The sequence below is a fragment of the Sander vitreus genome, chromosome 4 (assembly GCF_031162955.1).
Source record: "Sander vitreus isolate 19-12246 chromosome 4, sanVit1, whole genome shotgun sequence".
NCBI lineage: Eukaryota > Metazoa > Chordata > Actinopteri > Perciformes > Percidae > Sander > Sander vitreus.
The window spans coordinates 38,537,333-38,550,801 of record NC_135858.1 but is presented as its reverse complement, the minus strand read 5'-3'; the positions used below and the strand labels follow the sequence as shown (position 1 = coordinate 38,550,801).

Below are 13,469 nucleotides of genomic sequence, written 5' to 3'. Positions count from 1 at the left end.
ATCAAATCCATTTTTGAGTCTTTTGGCTTCATGGTTTCTGCAGTAAGCTGAACATGTGACTAATGCCCTGTGTTGTCTGTCACCTGTCAGATGTGTTTACAGCAGTGTCTTCTAATCATTTTACAGATGTATGACTTGGACAGAAATAAAACCCCTCCATTCTAGCCTCTGTAACTCTGTGTCAGTAAGGCCTAGGATCACCCTGACACTTGGAACAAAAACTTGAGACTGTTTCCTTTCCAGTGATACCAGGCTCACCCCAGTGTCAGAGTATATGGGAGCTGTACCACTTTTAATTTGGGTATGACGTGTAGACCAAAAAGCATGGATTTCAAGCGTTTCTTCAGCCGCTTCTGTCTACAACAGTCGAAAACCCTTTAGACACGATGTAATCACATGATGTAATCACATGATGTAATCACATGATGTAATCTGAAAACTGCTGCCCTGATTAAAAACACAATGCAACTGATCTCAGCTGGTATTCTGTCTGGAATGGATGGAATGGACATTTCTAAGTGACCCCAAACTTTTGACCGGTAGTGTATATCATGATTTGTTTTTAACAGAATGAGTTGCAGACAAAGGACTGAAAATCATCCTTTATTTATATGAACTGTGCAAAACAACAACAGTGTCCTCTTATGAAAAGTGCAACAGGAATTGTATTTTATGCTAAATACTAAAAATTAAATGAAAAATGAATAATTAGATTTTTAAAACAAATCCCACATCAAAATAACTAAACAAAAATAAAATCTTTTCAAATAAATAAACTAAGAACACGTAGTGACGTCAGAAGTCAAACCTAGAGTGAAATCAGAAGTAGATTACGCCCTTGGCCATTTAGAAATTGCATCGCAATTAATATTTTTATGCAACCGGTTGTAATCTTTAACCATTCATATTAACTTTTTTTTATACGATGCAGTGTTACATTCCTATTGAATAATAATGTCTTTAATAACAAGATGGCTGTGAAGGTTATCAGTCACCCAGGTCATAGTCATCCAAGGAAGGGCACCAGGACTTGGTTAAAGGGCGCTTCGAAGACGTTTTGTCTCTGATCTGAGAGACTTCTTCAGTTCTGATTGAGAGTGTAGGGAAACCCAGCTGTTAACCTGTATGGGTCAATCCCAGCTGTTGTAACGAAGCCTCCGGTGTCTCCAACGACTGTCGTTACAACAGCCAGGAGCACTAACCAACGGAGCGGTATCGATCGTTTTGACACTGACCCCACAGAGCATAACTAGCTGGGTTAACCGCTTCAGTCCAAACTGAAGAAGTCTCTCGGATGAGAGAGGAAAACATCTTTGAAGCCCTTTATTTCATTTATTTAAGTCTAGTTGATTTGAACCCTTCCTTGGATGTTTGAAAACATCTTTCTATTTCAAAGGTAGTATACTATACTAGTTATGAAGAAAACAAATGGATATCACCCCCTTAGAATATTGAATTGACATTTAAATTTCCCAATATAACTTTCACTACCACTTCCATGTTCAGCAGACTAATATATTATCTTCTGGAAGTGTGTTAGAACACACGTTTCCGGTACAGACCCAGGATGGAGAATGTGGGTGGGGAAAGTGAATCATAACTGCATGAGGAATAGGATGTCTGTCTTCAACAAGTAAAGGTTAATAACCAGGTGAGGCACCAGAGGGCTGTAACAGAAAAGCTTAAAAACTAGAATAAAAAGGAATTAAAAGAACAAATGAGTAACATATTCCAAACCCAGCAGTTTGGTGTGGTCGTCTTACTGTAGCCCTCTTTGCTGTAGGTGCCCTGCCCATCTCGGTCCCAGGAAGCTACCCTGAGGCCCGGCCCCCTCCCTCCTCCGGCCACATCAAGAGACCAATGAATGCCTTCATGGTGTGGGCCAAGGACGAGCGCAGGAGGATCCTGCAGGCCTTCCCGGACATGCACAACTCCTCCATCAGCAAGATCTTGGGTGAGCCAAGCACTGGGTAGGGGTGAGGTTCACTCTGGGCCTCTATTCTGAGACGCTGCCTGGCATATGTGAGGGCAAGAACAGCCACCTGCTTGTCCCGCCAGACACACAAACAAACAAACACGCACACACTCACACACATACTGGTCTGAATCCCTTTCCTTGGACCAAACATTTACATCCTATTCTATTGTGGAGAGCTTGTTGTTGGGAGCAACCACCCTTCACACGGACACACACAGACATGCAGACGTGGATACAAACATGCATGTCATGTAAACCATTGATGTACTTAATACGCATTAAATACACAATTTGATTAATAAGATGCTACTAGCTATTTGTAACTTTCAGTTTGTGTTAGTTTTAGCGGCCTCTTAGTGTTTTTACCACACCTGCTGTCGTAAGGTCTTTTCTTTACGGTGCTGTACTACCGAGTTAGCGTTACGGGGAGGTCGTATAGTTGTGATGAATGTTTTGCTCAGACAGAAAATCATTCCTTTACAGATGCATCGTTGCATTTCAAGGGTTGCATGTGGAAACTTATGCTGCATTCTATTATTCTCAACGAACTGACTCAGCCCTCGGACATGACGTCACTTCCACACTTCAAGCGTTCTGGTATGTTTTGCGTGTCAGAGTTGGAGAAAAACATGGACGCCACCCATATATATCTATATCAGGTTAAAGTAAATTAGGTGCAAGCCAATCCTACAAGCTTCTAGCACTTACATTTTTTGATTATGACTATTACCCCACCTTATCAAAACGCAGACATTTTAACTTCTATAATTTTCACTTTATTTCATGTTTTAGTTTATCTTCTGTTAGCAATGCTAGCCACGTTTAGAAACATCTGTTTGAAACAAGTCTTCATTCAATATTGCACTCATAACAACACCGATTTCCACAGGCAGTGATACGGCCGCAGTAAGGTATTGCAGTAATACGAGTGATTGAAATCGTCATTTAAACAACCAAAGCAGTCCAAAAACAATGAAAACAATTCATACTTATGAGCTCCAAATCCAACATGGCTGCCCCGTGAGCAGAGAAAGCTGTAGTAACATACAGTTATTATGACTTCTGTCATATTGTGTCTCACTAAATCAGTCGTACACACAGTGCTGTCCATCTTCTATCTGTGGACATGTTGTTACGCTGTTTGGATGCACAAAAAACAGCCCATGTGGCTTAGCATATGTGAGTAAAACAAGGAGAGCGATACGGACCAGAATCATTGAGCACAGAAGCACCATTAGAACAGGGGGTGAGCGTAGCCCTGTATCCGCCCATTTTAAACTAGCCGGGCATAATGTCAGCGCCCTCAGATACATCGGGGTGGAGCGGATTAACAAACCACCTAGAGGGGGAGACCAGGATAAAAGGCTCCTCCAACGGGAAACCTTTTGGATTCATTATTTAAATACAATGTCTCCCCATGGTCTTAATGAAGAATTTGATATAAAACCATTTTTATAAAAAAGTTTTGTAAAACAGTTTTGTAGAAGTTTCTGTATTTACTATATTGCAGCAGATTTTATGAATGTGTGGAGTAATGTTCTTTAATTGTTTGGGGTAGGATTATATATATATGGAACTGTTTCTTCCACTAAATGTTTTTCCTTTTTCTTTAAAAAGGACCTTTTTGTGATGCATAGGTTTGTTAAAAACCTGTATGAAAGTGTTCTCTCAAATGAGTCATGAGTGGGGCTTTGAGGCCTTTCAGACCTAATCCGACTAATTGAAGTCATATGGTGGGTCAGCTGAATGTAAGGCCTACATATATCCCTTCATCAAATGTGTTCACCATTTGCCTGAAGAAGACCCAGTAGGGTTGAAACGTTGCCTTTATATTAAATATGGGACTTTCAAGCAGTGTTGCGGACATTACATTTTTTCATTTTAGTATAAGCGTAAGTGTAGCATTTGTCCTGCACCTGCCAGAAGGTGGGATGTGCACACAATTACTTTTATAAACTAAGAAATCTGTGACCCATCAGAATGTGTGCCGTGTAGTGCCATCTACCTGCCGTAAATCATTTTGTGACTTTGCGGGAAAAATCAGACCTGGGCAAAGGCACTAATAAATAAAACTATAAAACTAACTATAAACTATATAAAAATCATGTTCTTTTCACTGTTAGTCTCGTTTGCTGTTACAGGTCATTTATGATCATCAGATGGAACATTACACAGTTTCAGAAACATTTAAAAGTTACATAATATAGTTACTTTAAAGGCTCAGTTGGTAGCTTTTATAACAATATGTTTTCGTCATGTTTGTTGAAGCTGTCACTATATCCTGAGTCAGATAATCTTTGAAGAAATCACTTCCCCCTGCCTCCTCCTAGTATATAGAAAGTGTCAGCGACAGCTAGTGAACTGCAATCAAACTGTAAAACTAGGCAGCGCTGATCAAATCCGAATCACCACCGTGGTTGCCAGAACACAGCCCAATGTACCACCTGCGGCAGCAAAAGTAAAAGCCAACCCCGGATTCACTCTCATTTTGGAACGAGCTTTGTCCACTTGCCGTTTTGCCCCGCTATATTTGCGTTTGGTCCAGCATTTTCGTAGCTTTCTCTTGGATGCGCGCATGCATGGGTGCTACACACCCAGTGTCCAAAGGCTGACGCCCAAAAATGTTCCGAACACAGCAAAATAATAAAAAGATACAGGCAGAGGGCAGGGTCTCTGTGATTGAGAGTGATTACTTTTGAATGAGTCAATACATACTTTTTTTTGGGGGGGGGGAAATCCTGCATAGTATACCAAACATTCCTAATAAGCTAACTCTAAGCTAAATAAACATCTGAAGCATGCTCTCTTCCCTACCTGACTAAACTTCTATGAATGAACTAATCTCCATTGTGCATTAACTCTCTCCCTCATCCTCCTTGTGCCAATGTGTCTTTGTCTTTAGGCTCCAGGTGGAAGGGCATGTCCAACCAGGAGAAGCAGCCTTACTATGAAGAGCAAGCGAGGCTGAGCAGGCAGCATCTAGAGCGCTACCCTGACTACAAGTACAAACCTCGGCCCAAACGGACCTGCATCGTGGAGGGACGGAGGCTGAGGGTAGGCGAGTACAAGGCCATGATGAAGAACCGCCGGCAGGAGCAGAGAGCGACCTACACACATAGGTAGAAACCAAAGACCAACTTTGCGATAATGCGAGAGAGTTTGTCCCTGGCGGACAACACTAACACTTCGTTCTATTGACAAGAATTTTCTCTGCACCTCCAAACATTGTACACAGCTCCTGCAGCTCTCAAAGCTCTTCTTTTATTCTTGAAGAAACAAACAAAAGTGGAGTATCCTCCAAATAGTTAAGCTGTAATAGTTGGAGGTTGGAACTGTTAACAGTGGTTGGTTTTTGAGTGTTTTTCTCTTTCAGTGATGTCTTTTTTTGCCTCACAAATATACTCACCACATCTTTTCTCGAGAAAAATGAATGGTCAATATCAAAAGTTGACAATGGCCTTAGATTTCATTTCTGATCACTTTATTCAAACCTGTTTTCTTCAGAGTTACTGGGATATTTTCAAGACCCAATCCCCTCAATGTTACTTGCTACAGAAACTCTGGACCATAGAAATAAAATGGATAGAAAGGCCATTGAACTGTTTCCCGTGGTAATTTGATTGGTACACAACAAAATGGTGATTGTTAGTTGTCATTGTGACAATACGTGTCAGTGTGGCCGTAAACCATGTCACAGCTCGCTGGGATGAGAGCGCATATGGGAGAGCAGCCCCACGCAGTTCGGGAGATGTTCTCGGAGTTGCAGGGAGTGAGGACAGACAGTTAAACCCAGCGGCAACGGGTCAGTGGACCGCTAACGTTAGACCCAGCCCGCTGTTCAGCTCATTCTCTGTAACCGATGCAGCATGAAAGCATGGCGGAACCAGCCAGCCACCCAGCCGGTGTTAGTTGGCTAACGTTAGCTTACTAACTGCGCCTTAATGTTACCACCTCGCCACATCGTTCACAGAAAACGAGCCGAATGAAGCTGTCACTCGTGGTGATAGCAATGTGCTTTGTGTGGCTGAAGCATAAGGCTGGCTCTCTGCCTCGTAACGTTACTACTCTGGTGCAGAACCTCAGCTCGGCGACTTGGCGGAAGTCGGCTTATTATCGGAAGTTTATACGTTAATAGCAATGGTACGCATGAAAATGGCTGCTGCTCTGAACATTCTGCTACGTTGATTTGAATGAAAATAGCCTTTCTATCCATTTTATTTCTATGCTCTGGACAGGTAGTGTAACGATCAAATAGATTTATGTTATGACCCCCAGTTTGACCCCCTGTTAGTGGCGCATGTAACACAACTGTAAGCTCAGCCATTTGGACTTTTTCTGCTGAAATGCACCTTGAGAATCATATTCAAATATCCCCCTCAACCTTATATGTACCTTTTGACATTTAACCACCAAGAACTAGATGTATTTTGTTCATCGTTTGTACTGATGATTCAACCAGGAGAGTTGCATGTCCATCCGAACCGCAGAAGTGCTTCACCCAACCTTGTCTTTAGGAAAATAAATTATTTGATTTCATAAATGAAAATACAGTATACAAATGTACATACTTGGGCATACTGTACAGTACTAAAATGAATCAGGATATCATAATAAAGTCGCAATGGAAAACGTGGTTCCATTGCGGTTCTGAAGTCTATAGACAGGAAACGGCGATGACATTCATATGCTACTAATACTAATATCCCATTTTTACACTAATACACCTAATGAAAACATAAAAGCATCAATACTATACAGTCATAGAAATAATAAAACACACATACATTCAGAAAGCACACCAAAGCTTATATACTATACTAGCTGTATGTAAAACTTTTCAGAGGATGGGCAGATTTAATTTCATTTGGGATTTTATTCCACTCCTCCAGACGTGTAAAGAAAAGTGCTTCTCCCTACTTTACATTATAGTTTTATAGGTTGTTCCAGGTTCGATACACTAGCCCTCATATTCAGGCCACGAGAGTCCCAAACGTACTCAAAAAATACCCGGTAAAATAATTTGGACATAGAACTTAATACAATAATTTGAAATGGTTTGGGCTAATATGCGTTCTTGGACTGAGATTAAGGACAACCTTTCATTAGTTTGTTCTGAGCTTTTTGAAGCTCATCTTTTGTTCTTCTAGTACTGTACCACCACTGTACTAGGTGGTACTACTCATGGTATCCTTATCAAGGAACTTGGATGTTCTTGCCAGATACTTTGTCTTTGAATGGGCCTTCCCAGTGACAAAAGAGAGTCATAGATGTGCGGGTCATACGCTGTTCCAGTTCACATTCCAGATCAGAATGGGATGTTTACTTCTGGAAACTCCCAACCAGAATTCCTGATGCTGTGTTAAAAAAAAATGCATGCTACCAGGATCTAATAATGCTGGGGATACGCACGTAGTAGGAGCTGAAAGATATATTAAAATGTGCTGTAATGTTGTAATTTATTTACTAAAATGGATTTCATAAAATTGGTATTGAAAAGAAGTATCGTTCAGGAACTGGTATCGAAGTCAAGGTATCGGTATCGAAACATTTAGAACGATACCCAGCGCTATCCATAAATACTTGTTAATAATCGGAGGACACAGTATTGGATTAACAGTTCAGAATAACCAGTGTGTACTATACATTGTCCTCATCACCTCCATCATATGAAAGGTAAATGTCTCTGAAAATCAGTCAACTGATGTATCAGTAGAAACAAATGAAGCTGATTCATCCTACAGTCTTATTGTACGCGTGTCACTTCCCGTCTTTTCAGTCAAACAGAACCCCAGCAGATCCACTACCCCCACAGCGATGGCCAGTACCCAGGCGCTGCCGGCTCGGTCTCGGTGGCAACCATGCCCTTTCACCACGCGTTACTGGAGCACTACCTGCCGCAGGTCCCCCCTGCGCTGTGTCGAGCGGAGGGCCAGGCTACGCCTACTTCCCTGCCCAGAGAGCGAGAGAGGGAGCGCCCTCCGTACAGCGAAGGAGAGGAAAGCGACGGGGGAGAGAGGAGTGAGGGGGAACTGGTGCTCCTGACAGACTGAAAGGGGAGTGGGAGAGGGGGAAGAAAGGAAAATGGAGGTGAGGGGTGAGAGGGGAGGGTAGCCGAGGAGGGAGGGGGGATCTTTGTTGACTGACGGTCAGAGAAGAAAGAATGGAGGACGAACAGGGGGAAACGGGAGGGATGGAGTTGTCTCCAAATGAGAAAATTGCCCCTCTGTTAGGCAAAAGTGAAGAGATGTGGTGAGAAAACGTCATACTCACTCCCTTGTAAATTAGTTGTTTTCAGTGAAACCCTGCCACACACACACACACACACACACACACACACACACACACACACACACACACACACACACACAAAGGCCCGCTCTTATCTTAGTCATAGACATGTCATCAGCTGCTTTGTTTTAGCACAGAAGCCATGTTGAAGTTAAAATGTAGCCTATTATCGTTTTATGATGGGAAGAAAACAAGAGGCCTCTTATTCCTCTTGTTTTCTTCCCACGGTGACTTTTGGCAAACAAAATGCACCACAGAGATTACATACATCGGAGGAAAGTTTAAAACCAGACCAGTTTGATAGAACCCGTGTTTTCACCTGTCTGACAGCTGAGAGAGCAGCTGTATGGTATTAGTGTGTCAGTACTGCCCCCTGCTGGTAAAGGCTGGTTATTACTAAATAAAAACACCCAGAGGTGCTGTCTGCTCATCTCCCACAAACATTTTATTAGTGTTGAGAACACTGACACGTATTGTAACACAGGCTGTGGCTAATACATTGAATGCAAACCATTTAGGTGGTGGCTCAGTCTGGATGGTGTGACACCTGGTATTTGGCAAGTTTTAACCCTCCAATTCAAATTTGATCTTGAAAGTATTAGAGAGGTAGAATAAGAGAGATCGAAGATGTATTTCAACGATGTAGTATTGCACTTCCATAAAGATGGAGGGGCTGAGCTATCCTGATTTGAAGTTCTCCCCAGTACGGTTCAAGCTCCAAAAGCACTGGATCCTACTTTTCCCATAATGCAACTTCACACTGTGTTACATAAGACCCTTCCCTTCCTGGCAAATGTCCATGTTGTTATAAATGTCATACCCCCATTTTTTAACTCGGGATTTATTTTATAGATTTGTAGTCGCAAATCTCAACCAGAGATACCCCCTGATGAGGTCTGGGAGCGATCCCGCCAGAGCCACAGAACACATGACACAGTTGTTGTTGTTGTCGTTTTACAGCCTGAATGGTGAAGTAAAAACTAATGACTTCAATTAGAATCACACCACAGCAGCACTTTGGAACATTGTCCCCTCAAGATGATTTAAATCACTCTCACTGAAAACAAAAACGTGGCAGGTGTCAGTCATTGCTTCACGCACTTTTAGTGGCTCGAAAGAGAATTAAGCAGAATTTAGTTTGTCACCATCGAGGAAGTACATGCTCCAGTTAAGGCAAGGCAAGTGTATTTGTATAGCCCATTTCATTACACAGAGGTACTTTAAAGCTCTTCACATAATGCATTTAAAAAAAGAGCCTAAAATCATTAAAATGCTAAGTAAAAGGATAGAAACCCTTTAAGAGAAGGTATAAATAGGTCACTGTAATGGTTTACAATCAGACGTTGAAGAAGTTGCATTCCAGATAATGTAGAGTACAATAAATACCAATCTGACCCTCCTCTTCATCGCCGGCTGAGCTGTGCTGTATATGCTGTATCTGTGTGTCTCTCTGTTCCCTCTCCATAACATGGTGGGTTGACCTCAGCCTCACCTATTTTTTATACTTCTGTGTTTGCTTCTTTGTGTGTTAATTGATTGTTGTGTTGAGCACCTGCTATCTGTGATTTTTTTTTGTTGCTGCTTTTGAGATGCTCCTGTGACAAAATATCCACATACTACACCTTAATATATATAAATATATATATATATATATATATTCATATTCATTCAATCTTGAAAAATCTTTTAGGACTCGTCATTTTCTTGGTACTAGTGCTTTGGGCCTTGTTCCAAGATGTTGACATTCTGATTCTTGATTTTCCTGAAGCTGCACTGGAATTAGTTTCATATATGAAAGCTGAAAGTAAAAATTCAATACTTTAGCCATTTATTTTGCAATTGGCCTCATATATAGAATTAAGGTGAAGCTCCATCTGAATAGGCTTCTTATTTCATCTTTTATTTTCCTAGTCCACAGACATCTAACAGATAGGCAAAACACAATCTGTTGTTCATTGGTAGGATGTTTAAAAGAAAAGGTCAATTAATGGTTATGAGCTGTTGACAATGCTATCCAAAGTGAAAGAAATAGAAATAGAACCAAATGAGAACGCAGAACCCAAAATGATCCATGAGTCCTTAGTACATTGTTGGCTATGGTGCTCCATGCTAACAATGTAGCTTGCTGAGTGATATTAGGCTCCACGTTAGCACTTAGCATCCACTATGTTCTTTGATAGTAAGGCTGTGTTCACTGATGGTTGAAGCTAACATATGCGGATTGTTTTAGAAGTAAGCCAAAAACTTGTGTTGTAAAGTCATACAAGCTTGTAAAAGTAATATTTGTGTGCTGTTAGCTGTGTGGACAGACATGTTAATTTGACTTCATGCTGCCAAATGTGTAAACTTACGAAAACACACCCAACTTTGCAAGTAGGACAATTACCTTCCTTATGGGAAATTTGAAATTCAGCGCCTTAGTTCCAATAATCAAATGGTAAACTTCATGCAAATGATGCTACAGTTTAGCATATACCATCTTAAGTGACTGCATGTTCCAAAACTGATTGAATGAGTTAACCTACAAGTTTAAAAGCTGAGTGTCTTAAATGATCTGTAGCTTAATGTTATAAATTGTTCCAGTTTAAACGTAATGCAAGACACAATAAGTGTTGATGACTGGCTAGCTAGGAGCTAATGCTTTACCGCTTTCCATTCCAGTGAAGGTGGTGTTGGAGTTGTGGAGACTGCGTGCATCCCAAAATCACTGCTCAGCATATATGATAAATAATGAGGTCGCATCAAATAGAATAGTGCCAGAAATAGAGCTCTGTATGTTTAGCTTTAGCCTGTAGCACTTCTGAGCACATGGATAGTTTTGGTGTCTTTGTTCTCAAAACTCAATAAGCATATTGACCAATAGGAACATGTGACAAACAAAAACCTAGTGTACTTAAATAACACTGGGCTGAATCCCTGTTTAGCTAACTGCAAGGATGACAAATCAAAATGGCGGGAAAAGACACATTTCAGACCTCAGGGTTGGGGCTTATCCTAAACAATCAGGGTCAGGGCTGTGTAAAGATGCCGGCTTTTCTGCACGGAGATGGATATCAGAGGAAAATGTTTATCTAATTTTAGTGGATACATGCTGAGTCGTTACCCCTGCTGATGTAAATATAGAAAGAGACTTTATTTTGTTTATAAGAGCCTGTGTAATTTAAAGGTGTACGTTTCTCGATGTTTTCAGAGTTTTGTGTTGTTGTTTTTTTCTTGAAAGACAATAAATTGGTTGTGCTAATTGTGGTTGGTATGATTTTTGTTTTTTACATATGTGTGTTTTTTGTTTTAACCTTTATTTTACCAGGGGAAAAATCACATTGAGATTAAAATCTCTTTTACATGTGAGCCCTGGCCAAGAAGGCAGCACATACAAATACACTTTAACATACAACAAGTAACAGACAGACAGGGATGGACAGCAATAAGAAATAAAAACAGAAAATCACATTTTAAAACAAGCGCAAACATGTTGATATTTTTGATGTAGGCTTCAGTATCCATCCATCCATCTTCATCCGCTTATCCGGGGTCGGGTCGCGGGGGTAGCAGCTCCAGCAGGGGACCCCAAACTTCCCTTTCCCGGGCCACATTAACCAGCTCCAACTGGGGGATCCCGAGGCGTTCCCAGGCCAGGTTAGAGATATAATCCCTCCACCTAGTCCTGGGTCTCCCCCGAGGCCTCCTCCCAGCTGGACGTGCCTGGAACACCTCCCTAGGGAGGCGACCAGGGGGCATCCTTACCAGATGCCCGAACCACCTCAACTGGCTCCTTTCGACGCAAAGGAGCAGCGGCTCTACTCCGAGCTCCTCACGGATAACTGAGCTTCTCACCCTATCTCTAAGGGAGATGCCAGCTACCCTCCTGAGGAAACCCATTTCGGCCGCTTGTACCCTGGATCTTGTTCTTTCGGTCATGACCCAGCCTTCATGACCATAGGTGAGGGTAGGAACAAAAACTGACCGGTAGATTGAGAGCTTTGCCTTCTGGCTCAGCTCTCTTTTACGTCTAGCGGTGCGATAAATTGAATGTAATACCGCACCTGCTGTGCCGATTCTCCGACCAATCTCCCGCTCCATTGTCCCCTCACTCGCGAACAAGACCCCAAGGTACTTGAACTCCTTCACTTGGGGTAAGGACTCATTCCCTACCTGGAGAAGGCACTCCATCGGTTTCCTGCTGAGAACCATGGCCTCCGATTTAGAGGTGCTGATCCTCATCCCAGCCGCTTCACACTCGGCTGCGAACCGATCCAGTGAGTGCTGAAGGTCACAGGCCGATGATGCCATCAGGACCACATCATCTGCAAAAAAGCAGCGATGAGATCCCCAGCCCACCGAACTGCAACCCCTCTCCACCCCGACTACGCCTCGATATCCTGTCCATAAATACTACAAACAGGATTGGTGACAAAGCGCAGCCCTGGCGGAGGCCAACTCTCACCTGAAACGAGTCCGACTTACTGCCGAGAACCCGGACACAGCTCTCGCTTTGGTCGTACAGAGATTGGATGGCCCTGAGAAGGGACCCCCTCACCCCTGTACTCCCGCAGCACCTCCCACAGTATCTCCCGGGGCACCCGGTCATACGCCTTCTCCAGATCCACAAAACACATGTAGACTGGTTGGGCATACTCCCAGGCTCCCTCCAGGATCCTTGCGAGAGTAAAGATCTGGTCCGTTGTTCCCACGACCAGGGACGGAATCCGCATTGTTCCTCTTCAACCTGAGATTCGACTATCGACCCGAACCCTCCTTTCCAGCACCTTGGAGTAGACTTTACCGGGGAGGCTGAGAAGTGTGATACCCCTGTAGTGGCACACCCTCTGGTCCCCCCTTTTTAAAAGGGGAACCACCACCCCGGTCTGCCACTCCTTAGGCACCGTCCCAGACTTCCACGCAATGTTGAAGAGGCGTGTCAACCAAGACAACCCCTCCACACCCAGAGCTTTAAGCATTTCTGGGACGGATCTCATCAATTCCTGGGGCTTTGCCACTGTGGAGTTGTTTAACTACCTCAGCAACCTCCACCAGGAAATTGATGCCAATCCCCCCTCATCCTCCAGCTCTGCCTCTACCATAGAGGGCGTATTAGTCGGATTTAGGAGTTCCTCAAAGTGCTCCTTCCACCGCCCTATTACCTCCTCAGTTGAGGTCAACAGCGTCCCATCCTTACTGTACACAGCTTGGATGGTTTCCCGCT

The 13,469-nt window shown here is 42.8% G+C and overlaps 1 protein-coding gene across 6 annotated transcripts in view; it reads left to right on the top strand.

The window, feature by feature from the left end:
- The window catches only part of sox13 (SRY-box transcription factor 13), a 56,854-nt gene extending 47,658 nt beyond the window's left edge, over positions 1–9,196 (top strand). For all 6 annotated transcript variants that reach the window (XM_078249568.1, XM_078249567.1, XM_078249570.1 and 3 more), the window contains 3 exons: positions 1,784–1,954; positions 4,881–5,097; positions 7,755–9,196. In XM_078249568.1, the coding sequence (XP_078105694.1) occupies positions 1,784–1,954; positions 4,881–5,097; positions 7,755–8,028 (662 nt within the window). In that variant the 3' untranslated portion in view covers positions 8,029–9,196. The remainder of the gene's footprint in view (positions 1–1,783; positions 1,955–4,880; positions 5,098–7,754) is intronic.
- Positions 9,197–13,469: the final 4,273 nt, after the last annotated feature.